At 50.2% G+C, this 20115-nt stretch overlaps 5 protein-coding genes across 5 annotated transcripts; 3 read left to right on the forward strand and 2 right to left on the reverse strand.

The window, feature by feature from the left end:
* Nucleotides 1-2128: 2128 nt before the first annotated feature.
* On the forward strand, nucleotides 2129-2692 carry BCR38DRAFT_475561 (uncharacterized protein; the record flags this gene model as incomplete). Its single annotated transcript, XM_040863015.1, has 1 exon — nucleotides 2129-2692. The coding sequence occupies exon 1, from the start codon at nucleotides 2294-2296 to the stop codon at nucleotides 2690-2692; it is 399 nt and encodes a 132-aa protein (XP_040713966.1). The 5' UTR covers nucleotides 2129-2293.
* A 6856-nt stretch (nucleotides 2693-9548) lies between these two features.
* Nucleotides 9549-9971, reverse strand: BCR38DRAFT_437616 (uncharacterized protein). The gene has a single exon (XM_040860528.1). It carries the CDS (start codon nucleotides 9840-9842, stop codon nucleotides 9654-9656), a length of 189 nt encoding a protein of 62 aa, XP_040713967.1. The 5' UTR covers nucleotides 9843-9971; the 3' UTR covers nucleotides 9549-9653.
* A 3121-nt stretch (nucleotides 9972-13092) lies between these two features.
* On the forward strand, nucleotides 13093-13991 carry BCR38DRAFT_486407 (P-loop containing nucleoside triphosphate hydrolase protein; the record flags this gene model as incomplete). The annotated part of the gene is made up of 2 exons (XM_040864025.1): nucleotides 13093-13231; nucleotides 13288-13991. The coding sequence occupies 2 exons, from the start codon at nucleotides 13093-13095 to the stop codon at nucleotides 13989-13991; spliced, it is 843 nt and encodes a 280-aa protein (XP_040713968.1).
* Nucleotides 13992-14668: 677 nt separating this feature from the next.
* BCR38DRAFT_486408 (ASST-domain-containing protein) lies at nucleotides 14669-16403 on the reverse strand (the record flags this gene model as incomplete). The annotated part of the gene is made up of 2 exons (XM_040864026.1): nucleotides 14669-14797; nucleotides 14853-16403. 2 exons carry the CDS (start codon nucleotides 16401-16403, stop codon nucleotides 14669-14671), a joined length of 1680 nt encoding a protein of 559 aa, XP_040713969.1.
* A 554-nt stretch (nucleotides 16404-16957) lies between these two features.
* BCR38DRAFT_394798 (major facilitator superfamily domain-containing protein) lies at nucleotides 16958-19255 on the forward strand. Its single transcript, XM_040857620.1, has 3 exons — nucleotides 16958-17967; nucleotides 18020-18189; nucleotides 18243-19255. The coding sequence occupies exons 1-3, from the start codon at nucleotides 17295-17297 to the stop codon at nucleotides 19167-19169; spliced, it is 1770 nt and encodes a 589-aa protein (XP_040713970.1). The 5' UTR covers nucleotides 16958-17294; the 3' UTR covers nucleotides 19170-19255.
* The last annotated feature ends 860 nt before the right edge of the window (nucleotides 19256-20115 follow it).

Genomic DNA, 20115 nt, shown 5'->3' on the forward strand with positions numbered 1-20115 from the left:
GTTGGCAAGGAAAGCAAATTAATGCGGAAGTAGTTGCGCCGGTGACTCCTGAACTCCAGCACCTGCAATCCAAGATAAAAAGACGGTGCGCCCGGGCCCAAATGCTTCGGTCCTGAAAGACAAAGCAGTCGGTCGTGGTTCAAATGAGTCAGAAGGGCCAAGTTACTCTGACTGAAGGCGCTCCCACTGCTGGCAAACGACTGTAGGTATAAGTTGGTAAGATGTGACTCCCAAAGACTGATGCACAGGGATCAACGCACCCAGTCGTCACTTTGCCGCAGAGCTGAACCTCGCTTACAGAAATAAATTGCTGCAAGATGCTCAATCAACGGGATATGCTTTTGCGACTGGCTGTGCGTGAGTTGGTGCAGGAAAGGTTGGGAGGCAGCTACTTGAGCTGAGCAATAAGCCGCTCGTTGCCTAGAATGAGAGCTTTGTCTACGACACTAAGAATGCGTTTACAGCATCAAAGCTTTGCTCACTAAATAAGTATCCCCTACAATAGAATTTCATTGTATAAATGACCCTCCAGTGGTCAAGTTCTGGACCTGAGGGCTGCGCTGCGGGGTAGGCGCGGAGCACAACCGAAGTATTTCAGGACAAGAACGCGCTAATTGCATTGAGGTGGAATATTCACCAAGTGCGGGATACATCAAATACTTCGATATCTGGTATAGGAGATAGGCATAACCTGGTCATTCCAACTGATGTATTTTAAGTATAGCCCAAATGTCTGGTAGTGATATAATGCCCGAACCTTTTGGAAGCTGTGAAGTTGATAACAGTCTACCGTAGTAGAAACAAATCAGCACCGTAACCGTCTTCCACCTCAGCCCCTGTAACGGTAACACAGTGGAAACAGTACAATTCCAGGGTATATAGGAGAAGGAATAATGACATCCGATGACTATTATTATTAGTATTATTATTAAATACGCCGTAGGCTCGAAGCCCCCGGTGCCTCTACTAGTACTCCCGTATGTCAAACCGTGCCCTAATGGCTGGACTAAATACATACGCTGCGTCGTCGGTTCGCCCTATTGGCGACTGCGTTGTGTTCACTACCATACTACGTTGGTTCTCAACCTACCAACAAAGTCCCCACCAATGACTATTAAAGCAGACGTATCTTTGTGAATTATCACTGGAGGAAAAGCCTCCATTTCCCCAAAATTGATCCCACATAGGCAGTGCCAATAAACCCTGATACCATAATTATGGCAATACTTGATCACGCTCATCAGCATTTCCCGCATAAGTTTCTCCACAATCATGCACTATGTATAGCCATCTTAGCAACCCAGAAGCCCGAGGGCTGCAGGGCAAGTGAGACACAGAGCATATTTCTGTTAGTATGAGGTGGGGAGCTTCTCCAACATACAGGGGCTAGGATCCATAACGAGAATTGGAGTGTGAAGATGCCTTTGGAAAAGGTCTTTTTTCATCAGACGCTTATTGCCAAGACTAGGATGAACCATCGATACGTTTACATATATATATGCTCTATTTTTATGAGTTCCGGTCGATTGGCATTTCATTATATCCTCAAGCCGTTATCAGACGTGGTAGAAGGTCCCTCACAACTGAGCGAAGGCGTACGCCCGAGCAAGAACTTCAAGCCCCGGTAGGCGGCCGAAGGGGCATACTGTGGGACTAGGTTTATATAGTCGGTTTCCCTCTCTTTGCAACAGAATCCAATACAATTAAAGTACTCACCCATGTGACCGCTGGGTTTGATATCAAAGGTAAGATTACGCTCCGAATGCGTTTTCCCCATAACGCCTGCCCTAGTCATCGTAACCAACGAAGTCAGGATGCAATACAGGAGAATCTACATGCTCAGAATAGTTTCCGGGAACAAGAGGGTTCCTTAGGGGCGCCATGTCCAACTGAACACAATCTATACATGGGCATGTTGAGTCTAAGCAAAACATGACGTAGTATGCGATTCCTAGTATGGGTTTAGATGAACTGGGCCGATCGTTTCGCGTGACTGGAAGTTTTGCTGCTTATTTTATGCACTGATTCTGAGTCACGCTACTAAGGCGGCTTGCATGGCTGGCATGCAGGCCAGCCGGGGTTATAAAAGAGCCAGCCGACTCCACCTCCCCAACTTGCCCAATTCAACAACTCGCTTTCGCTAATAACTGCAGTATGTCTCGATCAACTCAATCATCCACCTTAGATCCCACTTTCCGTAAATACGCCCCGCAGCAAGCAGTGTCGTATGCCACACACCGGGGATCTTACGCCGGCAGCATCTTCCAAGTGGTAACCATCTGGCACGCCTCCCATGGAGGAAACTTCGGCACTGTCTTGGACATCGGCTGCGGTACGGGCCAAGCGACGTGCAATATCGCACAGGACTTTTCCCAGGCTTGCCATGCCCTGGGATCTTGGCCAACCGGTTACTGCTTTCGATAAAGCTTCCTTCAAAGGCATGGAGTGGAACCGGGATGGCAAGCTGGAGTTGGGCGAGGACGACTTCTTTAGAGGATCTGCCAAAACTACTCTGGATGAACTGGCCGGCAGTCTTGGGACGGCGACTATGGTTACTCGCTGGCGTCAGGCTCATCCCCAGCTCGTGGGAACTGAAAAGGATTGTGTAGCAATCACTATGGGTTTGCGACCAGAAGACTCTGGTGAGGCCAAGATCAAAGTTGCCGGATCGACGTTATTGTTGTTCAGATGATCAGTTGAATAATAAGAAACAACTGCCATGGTACTAGGAGCCATACAATACATCCCACTTTTGGGTGCGTGCAAGTGCCTTTCATTGTGAAAATATTTACCGTGATTCCATGTACTCTCATAAACTACAAAACACTTGCGACTTCTCATCAATCAGCCGCTGATTCTCATCGTTGCACAGCTCGATAGCATGCTGTTCGGAGGAGTCTTTCAACACAATCAATGGTTGTTGCGGATCTGCAGACTTCGAGACTTCAGCATATGGCTTATGTCCATAAATATGATGATGTAATAAGTAGTAGCTATTTTGACGGAAGAGCGTAGAAAAAGAGTATTGTATAAAGATGGGGGTAAGACTCAAGTATATAGAGTATTGAGAACCACCCACATCTAAAGTGTAATTCAAAATAGACCGTCAGTATTCTCTATACCCCCCTCCCTTAAGCTACGCCTAGAACGGCAATACTATACTACAATTACTATCGTTTAAAATCTGCTATTTAATATATCAACTACTAGCTTTACTTCACCTGTAACAACAGGTACAGATTTGGGGGAGGCCAGGCACAATCATCAATTCCTAACGCCAGTAGTAATTAGATACAAAGAAGAAAACTTGCGCCTCCAAATTTCCATGATGCCTCATAAACGTATCCTTTCAGCCGCTCGTAGGAGTGACTCTCGTCCTAACCGTAATTATCTTCGATCTAGTTTTTTATCCAGTTATAAACGTTTTCCATAGGATTTAAGTCTAGAGAGTTTAGAGGCTATATTATTACTCACCCACTACTTTTAGTAGTCGGGTTCGCGGACGACACGAACCTGCTAAGCGTCGGCACCGATCCAGACACGACCTGCCGCCGGTTGGAGAGCGCATGGGCTACGTGTCAGCGGTGGGCAGTGAGGCACGGAATGGAGTTCGCTCCTGACAAGAGTGAGCTAATGCACTTTACTAGGGCCCGAGAGCCCTTGCCGCAAAGTATTCGCCTTGGGGACGCCACAGTGTCGCCGGTAGTCTCAGCCAGGTTCCTAGGAGTCTGGTTCGACCGCAAACTGACGTGGCACGCCCATGTTGAGCGTGTTAAAACAAAAATGGCAACTCAAAAGCTAGCCCTGACAAAGCTAGTCAATATATCGTGGGGCTGCGATCTTATACGGGCGAGGCTGTTATATACGGTGGTTATCCGTAGCGCGATCGCCTTCGGGGTGACTGCGTGGCATACTATAAGTGAGGAACCGGCAGGGCCAGCTAAGAGCCTGATGGGGATACAGAACGAGTGCCTCCGGGTAGTCTGTGGCGCCCACAAAGCGACGCCGGTTCGCCACCTGGAAGCAGAAGCAGCAATCCCGCCACTAGACCTCTATCTTAGTGCCCGGGCTGCTAAGTTTGAAGAACGGCTACGGCTTAGCGGGACGAGAAATCTGCTTCGCAGCACGAGCGCTAAAGCGTCACATATACTCCGGCAGGATAGGCCGGCGAAGAGGAAGCAGGCGTCGCAGCTACTCCGACCGGCAGGGTACACTATGGAGAAGGAGGCCCGGGGCTCCGAGTGGATGAGTGAGGAAAAGGAGGTCCCGGCTGCCCTCCTCGGCCACTGGAGGAAGAGATGGCTCACCGGAGCAGAGCATCACGATCGCCAGCGACGCGCCATCGCTGAGGAACCGGAGGGCCCTTCGATGCAGATACCGAAAGGGGGCAAGTATTTCGGCCTGAACCGACTGGAAGCGTCTACGCTGTGCCAGATCAGGACGGAAAAAATAGGACTAGCAGCCTTCTTATTCAAGACAGGGGCTTTTGGCGTGTACTCGCCGCTTGTCAGGGTACGGCTAGGCCGAAGGCAATAGTACAGAATGATGGGGAGTAACGGGCGTCCCTCCTACGTAATACCGGGTGGTCACTGGCGGTCTCAGGTAGGGGTGCCCACGGTGATGCATTGATCTCTGCCCTCTCTATCTTCCTCCGTCTCGACTCCTTACTTATAGCCAGCCGAGGTTCTCTCTTGGATTCTGGATGTTTGCTTCCGTATGTCTGTGTTCCTCCGACTTCGGCCAATATCTTGGACAGCGGCTCCTTATCTGCAACCAAGCGATTCCCTATCCGTTGCAAACGGCTTCAACGGCTCTCATTCGCCACAAGCGGCTCTCTAGCCGCCACAAACGGCTTCCTACCTGGTGGAAGCCGGCCCGCCTCGGATGACACTTGTGGCTCTGACAACTCCTTCCCTATCCTACTTCGAGATGGTCCTTATATAGATAGCTAGGCCGCCGCTTGGACCCGGCATAACAGCAGGGTCGGCGATGCCAAGGATCTTGACTCTCGTCATCCGAAAGCTTCACATAGATTGTAATCATGACTCGGGAGTCTTTTGTCCGAAACACCCCTCCGGCGGCCCACCGGTGTCCTGCGTTCAGTGTCCTGACACCCACTGGTGCCTATGGCATTCTGTTCTCTGACACCTCCTTATAATAGAGGAACGGGCACCTATACTTGATACCCTTTTTCTCTCTTTTTTAGTTTAGTATTCGTAACAGAGATATATTTATATCGCTATCTTCATTCATACTCGCAGTTCCTCTGCCTAGTCACACGTAGCCTTCCCTCTGTAAGCCCGTAACGGCTTCCTATATTAAAACGAGCTCTTCGCTATTATCTTCATAGTGTAAACGAATGTAGCTATTGAAACGGGGTCGGGCGGTCAATAGGATATACCCACCACCCAACACACTGTTAGACGGCTCCTAGCACAGACGAATCCTATTTGATGTTACGAACCGTTGGTTCTAACAAGCCCAACCAACCTAACAGGCCCGATGGCAGGCCTGCACTAGGATCCACTACGGAAAGGAAGAACCATGTTCCAAGGCCAAGGACCCTGGTAGTCACGTGACGGCTCACCCAGGATCAGTGAGCCAAAGTGAGCCCAGCTAGGGATCACCAGAGGCTCGCCACGCTGGAGGTGATCCAGTGGGGATCAGTAAAGGAGAGATGGATATATAAGGAACGAGGTCCCCAGGCATTTCATAGTTAGACAGTCTCTACTTCAGTGATCAATCTAAGCATCAATCTAACCCATTGGCGAGGCACACTGCCTTAACGACTCTATTCCCAGTTACTCTTCAGTACCCAGTTACCAAGCACCATACTCCATACGTCTATACTTTGTTATTGCTCAAGAAGCCGTCGGCAGGACTTACTTACTGGCACAAACCCTTACAAAACACTTTAGTGGTTTACGCAGCTAGACCAGTAGAGGTTTCGTTACATCTGATTAGATGGTACTCGCTGCACTGGTTGCAGAAGCCAAGCTCCTGTTCGCCTTGTGACTCCGAGATAGTCGGGTATGCCAATCAGGCCTCTAAAGTAAAACAGAGGTATGACAAGTACGAGGTTAGTCTGACCATACCAAAACAAACTCTAGTGGTTGTTTTGGCCCAGATGAGGGCGAAAAGATTGATTATGAGAAACGTGCTCCCTCAATGTAAAATCTGAAAAAGAAATGAACTGCCTCCTCCAACTGCGTTCTTGTTTTTCATTGTTAGTGCTAGCGGCTATATAAATGACGAAAGAAAAAGGAAGACTCCTGCCCCTGTCAAACTATTTCTTCCGGATAATAATTCTCTCAAGGCCGTCGAGTAACATACTAATACCAGTATATACTACTGGAAACCCAGGTTTATCGGATCAGCTGTTATTATACCCCATTCCTTTTCCCATAGTAAGCCAGGCCCCTTCCGGCCACCCGAGAAGCATCCCCAAAACATCCAAACCTGCTTGCGTTGACGCATCTCGATAATACACGTTGGATTCCATTCTTCGCCCGACCGGCGCGTCACGTACTATTTCCGATGATACCCGCCTGTTATCCAAGTCGCGTCCGTCCAGAGTATTGTCCTCCACTGCTCGATCGTCCAGTTGGAAGGCTCGATCGTCCAGGCAAGACGCCGTTGTCGATTCTCTTTGGAGATAGTTCGTTCCCTCCGGGCGACTTACCGCTTGCATCCGAGGCGACGTAGGGCGGGCCGAATTGCGCATACTCCAAATACCGCGTTAAACAAGAGACAAGAGAGCTGGAGTAAAGTGGCCTGACGGCACTTTTTTTAGGAGATAACATACTTAACAAGCTGGGCTTCTCGCTTTACACTAAGCTCTCGTGGGCGGCCTGTACGAGGCTTAACGGCAGCGGATTCAGCTCGAATTGCGTGCTTAACCTGGCCAATAGAGAAGCCCGTTTGCCTTGCAATAGCAGTCGGGCCGAGGCCGGCGTCGGAATATAGTGTCCGGACTCGAAGGCGGTCAGCCTCTTTCAAGTGCTTTGTATGGATATTTCTTGGTCGGCGCTCCATAGCCATGTTCATAATGCTGAAGATGAGTTGGCGAGGGGAAAAATCGTAAAAGTTGGGTTTGGAAGTACCCCAATGCTAGTTAAGCTCGATTTAGTATAGCGTGCGCATTGATCTCATGCGGAGGTATCTGACCGGGGTGAAAACTTTGGCCTGATACCATCGTAATGGACGTAAGAGTACGTAGCTGAACCCCGTGAAATCTGACGATGTCAGCGAGGACATTTTTGAAACCGCTTCATTCGGACATGTAGAACGCTATGGAAGTGCCTAGCTAGGTGCCTGGATACGATACTGCCGTATTTGGTATAGTGGCAGTATTTAGCAGTCCCCTCTGTCAGCTGTAGCCAATATTGTCAGGTGGCGAAAATCCTAGTGGCCATCTTTGCATGTACAATACATACTTCCTTTATTCTCGGCCATTATCGGCCCTTGTAGACGAGGGTCGTCCTCAATTAACCACTTCATGATCACCACTACTACAACACTGGTGCACGGCAGGGTAGTTTTTATTCGGCCTGACACCATGTAGCCTAAGAGCCTTCTGTAGAGAGCACACCACAACAATCAGTTGGATCGATCACCTCAAGATCACAGCAATATTAGAGAGAGAGCACATCACAGCCACATTACCGTCACATTAACGCCACAGAAAGGTGACACAGCAATATACGTGAGTATCTGACACATAGTTATGTCTACTATAATGATCTGTATGCGCGATGAAACTTCGGCCATGCATGTCCGACTACCCCTCCCTGGTGTCCGACTTCAGCAGGAAACGCTTTATGAGGGAAAACATGACGGCCAAGTTGCCCGCCCGGACGGAACCACTATATTTGTCTTGTCTTTTCTCTTCTTTTCTCTTCGACGCTTGCTTGAACAGTTGCGCCCTAACTCTATCTAGAATCATTTTCCGCTTTCAGGACAGAAATTTCTGTACCAGGATTACCAGGCGCCCAGCCACCAAAGAGGATAAGGCGTAACTCTCAATGTCGTAGAATGTGCTCGTGTTTGATGTTTTAGGTTAGTACGTGGGTAACAGGCAACTGCGTCTTCCATATCCGCATAGCCGGCGCGATCCATCTTCCTCAGAGGTGGCTCGCCAACAAACCAACACTCAAAGAACCAAAATATCATACTCCCGCTAGTAGCGATAACTCCATTATGAGTGCACCGCAACTGGCCCTTTGGCACTGAGATAGCCCCCTCATGATATTGCCAGTGGCCCTATGGTAGAGCGACCGTTCCACCCTACTACAGTTGCCCCTAAAATGGCGCACTGTAGTTGCTAGTATAGATGCCCTGCATCTGTGTGAGTACATCTTAATAATACTGAAAATTGGCTGTGTAGAGGTAAGAATCTGTTATGACTTGGACCTGGCTAGGGCAGAGCCTCATCGTGTTTTGTTCTGTCTTTTGCTCTCCCATCACAGTACTAAGAGGTCTTTTGCCATGGTAGGTGTCGATTTCACTACTTGGCAGACTGTGTGAACACGTGCTAAGCTTGGCCTACAGCATCAACCAGCAGCCTAGCCGTACCTCGTATTCTACAGTGCGCATCATACCAAATGGAAAAACTCACATGACCTTAGCGCAAAAGTATAGCAAGCCATACGAGCTCAAACTCAGGACAGGCAAATCGCAAATAAACAAGCTCAATTTTCAAAATGTCTCATCTGAATACCTATTAAACAATCCAAGTTTGACTCTAGCCCTTATGTTTGGCTAACTTGTCTATAAAAGAAGATGTGATTTCTACGTGGTTCTGAGACTATTGAAGAATTCGATCCTTCCTGAATACTTTCGTTTCAATAGTATAAATCGCTACTAGTCTTGCAAGGTTAATCGTACTTGCGAGGCCCCCGGTTGGACTAAATTCATCGAAGTTTACGCTTTGGCAGGCGTGTAGGCTTCTATATATTATCTAATCCTCTGTATTGTGCCGGCGTATTAGCCAATCTATGTACAATGCTAGGCGCGCTACGCATAAATTGGCTAGGAGGATAACAAAGCTTCATGGTCAAAAGGTCCTATGTCATTGGCCAATTTGTCTCTTTCTATTGTTTTTCGTCAGAGACCACTTCATTACTTGCCTCGTTATTTCGCACATAAGCCCAATAATCCTCCATTGCTGCCATGAATCTCTATCATCTAACAGTGCTGTGCAGCGTGGTCTCTCTTCTCCTGTTCAGTCGCTTCGAGCCCGGGATATCAGATATACCAATCGCCTCGTTTAGAGGGCAATCTGCCCCTGGACCAGAGCTGAAGCCATATATACAAGATGAAAACGCTTGTCAAGCAAACACGACTCACTTCATTCGGAAATCTTAGAGTTTCTCGAAAGAGTATATTCTACTGAGCTGTAATGAACAAATCGTTATTCGTTTGCTATCGCTGCTAACACGCACTCGTCTGTTGGGGTTCTTCGAAAGCTGTGGACAACTGGCGCATGATGTCCCGACTATTGTTTGGTTAAATGGGTTCGTCCACATTTCTATACTAGTCAGAAGGGACCGTCATAAATCCCGACAGCTGGGCCAAGTTCGCCAATTTGTTGTTCATCGAGTAAGTTCCACCAATTGCTGTCTACTCTTATGCCATCTTATCACATTATTCAGTCAGCCCGCCGGCGGTGGCTTCTTAACAGCAGAAAACGACCCCCCGGGACGCTCGGAGAGGTCAGCAAAGACATTTCCGAATTTCTTGTCCAGTTCACGACGACCCTCCCATAATACTGAGTCAGGGGCTATACATCGCGGGGGGTCGTTTGCTGGTCGATATGTACCGCGCTTCGCGTCTGACCTCATTCGCAAGCAAGCCTTTTGAGAAAGCGAAGCGCCTGCTGTCGAGAGCGGAGGGATTGTCCTGGTCAACGCTGTTTTAGATTGCGTCTATACGACGCTGGGACACTACGATATCTTCAGCACGGATTACTACCAAGACACATTTCGTTTAAATGACACCAGTTGCTGCTACATCGTTGGTGTTATCAGTCAAAATTCTGTACTGAAGCCACAAACCTCAATTTTGTCCAGGAGGAGATGGATGCAGCAAGACGAAGCCCATACGATTGTGGGTCGCACTATAACCGCCGCCCTACTGAATACCCGAAATCTTCAAGTATCTTGGACCAAGTACGGAAGGGCTCTCTGCGGTGCTTTACCTGAACAGGCCGGACATACAATCTCTGCTTGGTGTAGAGAAACAACAAGGCTGCGAGACCATCAACTTCAAGCTCCACGCTAAATGGTCAGCTCAGTCTTAGATCAACTTCCCCGCCACGAAAGTGACCTACCTCCTTGACTCAGGTACAGCCAAGGCGAATGGCAACCACGATGTCGCATTGTAAGACATGTTCTTAGCGTCCTATTGACGTGTCCCGACCGCATTTGCCTCAATGAATCTGACAGAGCCACCTAAGACATGTTCCACAAATTCGAAGATTTGCCTTGGAGGGAAAATATTCTGCTCCGCTTGGCACCTCGAATTAGTTGGCAGTGGACGAACGGGAATGGAGTCAGGACACAAAAGAGGCCAAATGAAGATGCCAGGCAACTTGTGGGCCGCTGGCGTCGACGATGCCGGCCGTGAGTCCTGGCAACCAGAAAGCCGCCGTCTCTTACTACTATGTAGTCAGACAGTGGATCGGCCAAGACACTATCTCTATAGTTGCCGTCTTTTAATGCCCCCCCCCATGAGCGGGAACCCCTATAAGTACCATCTTGGTGGGATGGAATGAACCACCCCTCAGCACCACACCACACTTGAGTCGGGACCTCTTTTTCCCTCGAATCTTGTGATGAGAGCTTGCGTCATGCTCAATGTAGTGCTCCATTGACTCTCGCTACCAGATAGGGTCGTCGCCTCACATGATCGTCGCCCGGTTTCCGTGGCATGGTGGTATATGCACAGCGTTAGGCAAAATTGATCTCGGTCATCTGGACTTATGCAAAAAAGAGAGTGAGATGTTTCGAGCCGTCGCCAAGAAATCGGTTCGACGTTCTCGGCGATTTGGGAGTCTTGGCAAGGCCGACCTTGTATGCAAATCGGATGGTAGATTGATTGGATATTTGTCCCTTTCGGGCTCATGGCGCGATGTCAGCGGAGTGGCCATGTTCTCCATCCTCTTTGGCAACAGCTGCGTTCTGGAAAATTGGGCGTTTCGATATGTTTGGTATCGTGAAACGGACCGTTAGCCAGCTAACTGAGGCGCTTGCGCCGTCACTGGCTGGTCCTCATCTATGCACACAGCGAACCGCCAGTCCGCAATCAACTTACGTGCCACACCCGTCTTTATTACTATGGGGACGGTAGACCCGGTTTATTCCTTGCTTGACGTTTACCTAGTTCATGTGGCTCGTCCATGAATACTCCGTAAGCTGCTGCGTATGCGTGCTGCGGTTAAACACGTGTCTTTTTGTATTGCTTTCTTGAGCTTCAAAGTCGAGACCCGTTCTAGCGTCCGCCCTCAGTCAACATGACGCTGGACAAGACACACGAAAGAATAAAAAAGATTAGGAGGTCCATCCGGCCCCACCGGGCAGCTGAGGTGCAACTTGTTTGCTTCCCAATTCCGGGAAGATGCCTTGTGCACAATGTACCGCTCGTGCGTTCCCGCTCCGTTTCTGGTTGAAATGCCACATTTAATTACTGCGACTGGAACAGGACAAGTCACAAAGGGGATCGTTGGATCGATCGTCGTCGTGGGACTTGTTGCGAGGCACCCCTGCCCCCTCAATGGCGCCCCCCCGTGGTCTCCACCTGCAGCGTCTGGTTTTTCATGGTCTTAGCGACATGGATATTTCAACTTTATCCATTTTGGGCCGTCTCACCAACCTGCAGAGCAATTGAAAATACAGCCGACCGACAACCGTCGCCAGATCTCCCCAGGACGCTGCAAGTGTGATACCGGCAGCCGACACACCTTCTACTTTAGCCGCTCCGAATGCCGTTCAATCGTCAGCGGGGCCAGAAAGCTTGTGTTCCCAGTTCAACACCGGCCCTCTTGGCAGGCATTGATTATCTGCAGGTTTGAGTTTTGGCAGTGGCACTTGATCAACTTCAGGCAGCCTGCAACCCATTTTCCCACCAACAACAATGTGTTTCGCCTTTATCTGATCTTTGGCGACTCCATACTCCATACCACGTCGGAGCAAGAAAAAAGAGGCGGCAAGCTTTTCAACGACTTCAATGTTGGCCTTGGCGCCGAAACGAGACCAACCCACAATTCTGGGTTTTCATACGCGCAGCCGGCACAACCACCATGCTTCTTCTCTTCACTTGTTTTAACCTGTCTATTGAGCCTGGGCCTGTCTGTCGGAGCGGCCCATAGGGTCCCCATCACGTGTTGTCAGTCGTAATGAAACGAGATAAGACGCATGAGAGGCTGTGGAAAGAGAGTCAAGCTTCCATCATCGAAAGGGGGCTGAAACGAGCATTAATATTGCTGCCGCGTCACGCTCGACCAGTGGAGATACAGGAAGACCCTTCCGCCGCCTAAGATGTTTGGAGTGGAGCCAAAAACCCAAGCCTACCCCGTTCCACATGTTAACGTCGTCATTTTTTGTCTGTCGAGACATACTGACAGCACCGGCTGATTGGACCCTGCCCATGGCCCCAGCCCGTTGGCCTGTGCACACCAGGTGAGCTTTGGTTGGAGTAAAAGAGGTGTAGTAACATTTGATCGCCAACCCCCTATCGACTTGCGCAAGCTCGCAAGCATCTACAAGTTGCTGTATGTGAAGCAGAATATAGGTTGATCTCCATTTAGAATTCTTGGCATTTTTCGACGTGCAAGGGTTTCGAAGATGGACTACCACACCCACCGCCGAAGCCGCTCGTCATCAAAAAGGGCTCGCTCATCTTGCGACAGGAACACAAGTAGGTAGACTTACAGATATACTCGGTACACACGCTTCTTTTCTCTTCTCTGCTTGCCTCCTCTCTACCTGCCTCCAGATTCAATCGTTGCACATTCAAGTCTTTCACTTGACTTCGTCACCTGGGTTTCTCTTATACACCAAACACCAAAGTCGATTTCACTTACACACATACCCAATGGCGTGCGCCGACAAATATACCCGAAAGCCCATTACGGACATCTTCACAAGCGACACAGATATCGACCGGAGACAATGCACACGGACAGTCCCCATGAAGGTGTTGCTATTGGGAGTCGGACGGACAGGCACAGCTTGTGAGCACCCCTTTGGAGCTCCCCAATCTTCAACTCGAGCTAATCCTTTCTTCTAGCAATGCGAGCTGCCATGCAACAACTGGGCTACGTTGATACCTACCACATGATGTCGTGCTCCATCGAGAACCCTCCAGACGCCCTCCTGTGGATGGACGCGCTGAAAGCCAAATATGATGGCGTGGGCAAGCCCTTCGAGCGCGAGGACTGGGACAAGCTGCTCGGCAACGCGCAAGCCGTCTGCGACTGGCCGGCATGCGCCTTTGCCGAGGAGCTCATCCAGGCATACCCAGAAGCCAAAGTGGTCCTGACCGGGCGAGATGTGGACTCTTGGCACGCTTCGACGATGAAGACGGTGTACTGGCGCGTGACGGATCACGAGCTGCGGTGGCTGTCCAACTTCAGCTGGGCTGCCAGCATGTACTACCCGATGCTGAAGAAGTTCTTCGACACCTTCTTTGAGGGCGACTTCCCCAACCGCGGCAAGGACGTCTACAAGCGCCACTACGAGAACGTCAAGAGCCTCGTGCCGCCCGAGAACCTGCTCGAATTCCGCGTCCAGGACGGCTGGGAGCCCCTGTGCGAGTTCCTCGGCGAGCGTGTACCCTACGGCCAGAAGTTCCCCAAGGTCAACGACAACAACGACTTTGTGGATCGCTCCCGCCGCCGAAATCGGATGCAGATGCTCAATGTCTTGGCACAGATCTTTGAATGGATCGCTATTCTCGGCCTGGGCCTGTTTCTCATCTACTACTTCACGTAAAAACCCTAACTGTACATACAGACGGTACTGGTTGCGCATTACTCATTGATATCTCCACGGGTAACAAAACCCATCATGTACATAGACTTCTGGGCGAGGCATTTCTTTAGATAACCCCGGCGTTACAAAAGTGGTTTGAATTTACACAACTGTTTTAAGATTAAAATATCTGCTTTGCTGTATGTGTTATCAAACATGAAAGTGTGACAGATGGCAAATTTTCCGAATACTTGTTTTCTAGAATGTATGGCATCACCGAGTTTGATCAGCACAACGGATGTTGTTAAAAACCGGCCCCAAACCCACAAGTCCCAGGAACCGCCATCCCCGTGAAGTCCGTGCCAGAAATGGTTCAATAAAAGACGCCCCGGCCGGCATATTCCCAGCTGTGGCCGGGGTAAACGCGTAATGCTCCCCCTGCCGATCAGTGATTATTACATGGGCAGGTGGAACTCACTTAACGGAACGGAGGCACAGCCGAGCAAGCGCTGCGAGTGGTCTGCACTTGAGCGTTTGGAGATTGCAACATCGGAAGAGTAAATTGCAACATCATACGACTTCACAAGTTCCTAGATCGATGCAATCGGGCAAGCCGCCGTAGGTTATCGTAAACTGAGAACAAGAATGAGAACTTATGGTGATTTGCCTAATAAAAACGCAAAAAAATACATCAAGAGCTATGAATGCCATGCTGAACGAGCAATTTGTAGCAACATCCCTAAACTGAGTACCCCGCAGAAAATGACCAAAGTCCGTATTGCAAAGTCCTCGTCTTCCTCCACACGCAGGGTTTGAGGTTTCCATAACTGCGAGCATGTTAGTTAACGAGATGCGAGATGTACACTGGGCAGAGTAACCCACCCTGTTGGTTGAGTTGAAATCCAGCGGGTCAGTAGACCCCAGCACGATACCCGTCGAGTCTTTTGCAACGGCGCGCAAGTACGTCGGGTACCATTTCCTCAGCGTGAATTCCGTCTCGAACTCCTCCTTGTATACCGTGTCGAGATCCACCCAGTCGTGGTCGGTGCCGTTGGACTTTTCGGATCCCTGAAGCAGCCATGTCGACACCTCGGTCGCGCCGTTCCAACTCACGTAGAAGGCCCAGTCATCCGTGCTGTCCTGCGCGATGACTGCCGCCGGCGGCTCGGCTGGCCAGCCTACCCAGTCGTATTTGTAGACTCGATAGGACTGAACGGCGCCTTTGCCAAAGCCGCTCTGGGGCGCGAAGTGCGTATCGCAGAGGACGGTGCCGTCATGTGCGAACTCGGTGAAAGCGGCCGTATTGCCGTAGCCTAAGATAGTATTGCCGTTCGGCAGCGTTTGGCAGGATCCCTGGGAGATTCCGTGGATATTTTGCGGGTTGATGTACTGCGCAGCTAGAGCCACCGTCATGGCTTCTTCGTCCAGCCGAACCCTGAGACCTCGAGTGGTCGCGATTGTCGGATGGAAATCGTCCACTCCGTTGTCGAACATGGTGATGGTCGTCTCGTTATCGGACCAACGTGCATCGTGCTGATAGGCGAAGTCGGTGGCCGAACCGCCAGATAAATCATTGAACATGTTCCTCTTGCCGCCGAGAATCCAGATGATTTCACCCGTGCTGCCGTTGATGTAGGTGAGGCTGTGGGTATAACGAGCCGAGGCCAGGTAGTTCCCTTTGGAGTCCTTGTCGATGCTGTTCATGTGAAAAAAATCCCACGCCCTGTCGCCCTCGCCGTCGCCGCCCACATCTCGGTAGCTGTCCGTCACATTGTAGTGGTCGAGTGCACGCCATTCGAAAATGGCCTCTCCAGTCTCGAGGTCGATCTCCTGGATCAGACAGTCCCAGACGGGACCATCGGCAGCCTTTCCGACAATGGTAAGATCCACGGGTACGATTTGGTACACGGTGATAAGGGCGGTTCCATCCTGGGTTATCCGGAAATCGTGCAGGTCACCGTCGAGGCCGTTCGCCGCGCCAACTTTCTTGAACTCGTTGTAAAACTTGTCGAGCATATAATAGAAGCCCGCGCCATGACCCCCGACGGCATCGTTTCCCGCCCAGAAGGTCAGGTAGTTGTCGCCTCTATATTCCTGGACCATCAGGTTGTAGAGTTGCTGGTCATGCCATCTGGTCGTCCATATCAGGTGGCCGTTGTGATCTAGGATGGTCGCTTGCGCCTCTCGCGTAGCTTGCCCCCTTGGCGTCATTAATGTGTAAAGCGAGCTTTCGCATGCCGTGTCACGCTGCAGGAGGTTGAGATGCGGAACGACAACGTCCGTCGACTTGTACACCTGGACGGGATGAATGCCGTGCGCCTCCCGATCATAGCCATAGTCGTTGACATATGCAGGCACATCAGCGAGCACCTGCGAGGCAAAATCTTTGCTTGCTAGAACGCCAAGAAGAGCAGCCAACCATTGAACCCTCATCGTGCCTTGCTACTTAGCAGCATCACCAACCAGAAATCCTGATTCGCATAGCAAAGAGAGACGGAGGAGAGCTACCATGCCTCATGATTCGCCGTTTCTTCCGTTTCGAATCGACTAGCCCCAAACGGGCCAGCGAGTCACGGTGGACTCTTCAATTCTGAAAGCGCCCCAGATGCGACGAACTATTACACTACGCAGCATACGATTCGACTGGCGTGGCTTCCACTGCTTCTGATAAGCTGCAAGGGGGGTTCCCAACTGCCATTGACTGCCATGGCCCGGCCGGGGCAGGGGGTCGGCATCCTTGGCAGGGTACCACGAAGATCGGCTCGGATGGTTTCGACGAAACCCACCAAACCCACCATAGTAATTGCGCGGCGTTCCACGCGTATGCTCTGCGGGTACCCCTGTCCACTTTAACGTCGTCAATTCATCCCAGCAACCCAATAAACAGGATCAAGCTGTCTATCAACCTCCAACTTGGGAATCGGATGGACAACTTGGCAGGATCATAATACCGAAACGGTAGGATGCAATGGCCCCGATAGTAGTTTGTCGCATCAAATTTCATACCACTAGTCTACGAGTACCTAGGTATGTACCAAGTAACAACGTACCAACCCTCGGCTGGCGAAGCCCATTTATTATTATCGACCTTCTCAAAATTGGGAGTGGCTCAGAGGTGTGACGATTCTCTGTCGTCCTCGCAATCGTCCACGCGTTGGTTCTATTACCGTTTTTTCTCCTTCTCTGGGGTTGCTCTACAACCATCCATCATAAGAAATTTATCCTCTCACTTTCGTTCTCAATTTGTCAAGTCTTACTTATCCTTTCTAACTGTTCTGTACCTATATATCAAACCTTTTTATTTTTTATTTTGTTGACGCAACCATGAGGAGACACTCTAGACACATTAGCCGGGGCTCGATTTCCGCAATTGCAACCCGAGCAGGGGACACAACAGCAGTCGATGGATTGCCATCACCACAAAGCTACGACTTCAACCTCATCGAGGAACGAAGTAGCCAGGATTCCCAGGATGCCGAATCATTATTAGAAAAGTTGGCCCAGCCGAAAGATGAACCAGTCACATGGATGTCGCTGCCCCGGAAGGACCAGCTCGCCATCCTTTTCCTTTGCCGTTTTGTCGACTTCTTGCAAGTGGCATCTCTGCAAGCCTATGTGTTTTACCAGCTCAAGAGTTTCGACGAGGAGTTGTCGGACGCCCAGATCTCAGGCCAAGCCGGCTTGTTACAGGGCGCGTTTACGGGCGCTCAAGTTTTGACTGCCATCCTATGGGGCAAAGCCGCCGATGCCAGCTGGTGCGGGCGCAAGCTGGTTCTCGTCATCGGACTTTTTGGAACGGCCCTTTCGTGCATAGGATACGGGTTTTCAAGCAGCTTTTACTGGGCCATCTTCTGGCGGGCATTCGGCGGTTCGATCAATGGATTGGTGGGCATTATTCGAACCATGATATCCGAAATCACCGTGGAGAGGAAATACCAGTCAAGAGCATTCTTGATCCTCCCCATGAGTTTTAACGTGGCAGGCATTCTAGGACCCAGTGAGTTTGATTCTCGGCTCAAGCATCTGGGATAACTACTAACGACTTTCAGTGATGGGCGGATGGCTCGCCGACCCTACCAAAGCCCTACCCGACCTTTTTGGCGAGGGTGCTCCACTGCACTGTAGCCTGATTGTCGACTTTCCTTTCGCGTTACCCAGCATCATGAATGCTGTAGCCTTGGCCCTGACGGGGTTGGCCGTCGTATTTGGTCTCGAGGAGGTGAGAACCACTCAACCACCGCTCTTCGTCGTCCCCCAAACTAACCAGCCTAGACTTCCGTCGCCAAGCGAGACAAGTTCGACGCGGGTCTACACCTCTGGGCTAGGTTCATGTCCTTTGTCACCCGACGACCAATGCACGAGGGATACTCCAAGCTGGAATGGAACGAAAACACGAACCAGCTCCAAACGCTCAGCGAGAAACTCCCCGTGGCGGATACCCAACCCAAACACTTCACCCACAGCCTCCCCTTTAGCCGTATCTGGACCCGCAACGTCATATTCACCCTCGTCGCCGCCGCCTTCTACGACTTCCACCTCGGCGCCTTCACCAACATCTGGACTCTCTTCCTGTCCACGCCCCGCTGGCAACCCGACTTTGCCAAGCGCGGCCTGCCCTTCTCCTTCTCCGGCGGCCTGGGCATGCCCTCCTCCATGGTCGGCGGCGCCACTTGCATCCTCGGCGTCCTCGGCATGGTCCTACAGATCTTCCTCTATCCGCCCGTCCACTCCCGCCTCGGCACGTTGCGCTCTTTCCGCTGGTTCCTGCTCCTTTTCCCCATGGCTTACTTCCTCGCGCCTTTCCTTGCGGTCTTGCCCTCATCTACCCGGTCGCCTGAGCCAGCCTCGGGCGGCTTCATCTGGGTGGGCATTTTCTTTTTGTTATTGCTTCATACGACGGGGAGAACAATGACGCTCCCGGCTAGCATTATTCTGCTCAACAACTGCAGTCCCCATCCCAGTGTGTTGGGGACGATCCACGGACTCGGACAAAGTGTTTCGGCCGGCTTCCGGACCGTGGGGCCCATTGTCGGCGGGTGTTGGTACGGAATTGGGCTGAATGCCGAGATGGTCGGCTTCAGCTGGTGGGCGGTTGGAGGCATGTCGGCCCTGGGATGGGCGGCGGCCATGATTATTTATGAAGGCAGCGGCCATGAGATCTACCTCGATGGAGAGGAAGACGACGCCGAAGAACTATGATATCCATTGAAGGATACAATGAATTTCTACGTAGATTATATCTTGAAAATACAAAAAAAGTTCCCACCGTTTTAGGATAATAAAGGGTTTCTTCGGAAAATAGACGAAAGCACTTCATTACAGATTATCAGTATTCATATGGTCATCGCAGTGCTGTGTTTTTTACTCAGGTATCAGGGTTACAATCCGGGCTACAATCCAGGCCCCTTCTGTGCTGAAACACAGGGATAAACTTCATACGGATTATGTACATTCACTCAGCTATCAACTAGCTTTGACTGATCAATCCTCTCAAATTCACTAAACGAAATGATCGGAATCTTGCATAGATCAAGAAATAACTAATTTATTTGCTGTATTGAGGGATTGAGAAGATAAAGAAAACAAAAGGTATTGAATTCGGCCTTATTAAAAAAATCTAGCTAAACTGATACTTGACCCCAAGAGGGTTACCCTGTAGCTATAGATAAGATAGATAAAATAAGACAAGAGCTATAAAAGAGCTCTGCCAGGCCAGAATAGCTGACCTGGCCATCCTTTCCCAATACAACACCCCATATGCACTAGCATCATAAACAAATGACTAAATCAGGCAGGAAAATACACCTACACACATACTTTGACAATAAATCACAATAATAACCTATTATACTTTATTACTCTTTTACTTCGAGAAACTACCCTGTAGGTACCCGGTAACAATCTACAAATATCCGCTGTATGCTTGTAACCTTCTAACAGCCATCACCACTCAAGCTCATATCGCTGCTACCAGACACGGGAGACATGCTCAAGTCATCTGAACCAGTCCCAGTGCTAAAAATAATATTATCAGCTGAGGTCAATTAGTTGTGGGTGATGATGTTGCCCCTTGCCAGCTGGTGACCTTGATATCCCCACGTATGCCTTGAAGCGTTCCTCAACAGATAGACGATGAGTCTATGGT

This window comes from Pseudomassariella vexata (genome assembly GCF_002105095.1).
Source record: "Pseudomassariella vexata strain CBS 129021 chromosome Unknown BCR38scaffold_9, whole genome shotgun sequence".
Classification (NCBI taxonomy): Eukaryota; Fungi; Ascomycota; class Sordariomycetes; order Amphisphaeriales; family Pseudomassariaceae; genus Pseudomassariella; species Pseudomassariella vexata.

Coding starts and splice junctions, on each gene's coding strand:
- BCR38DRAFT_437616 (XM_040860528.1), bottom strand. CDS start 9,842: ATGAGGTCAGACGCGAAGCGCGGTACATATCGACCAGCAAACGACCCC.
- BCR38DRAFT_394798 (XM_040857620.1), top strand. CDS start 17,295: ATGAGGAGACACTCTAGACACATTAGCCGGGGCTCGATTTCCGCAATT. Junction 17,968..18,019: donor GGCAGGCATTCTAGGACCCA/GTGAGTTTGATT, acceptor AACGACTTTCAG/TGATGGGCGGATGGCTCGCC. Junction 18,190..18,242: donor TCGTATTTGGTCTCGAGGAG/GTGAGAACCACT, acceptor TAACCAGCCTAG/ACTTCCGTCGCCAAGCGAGA.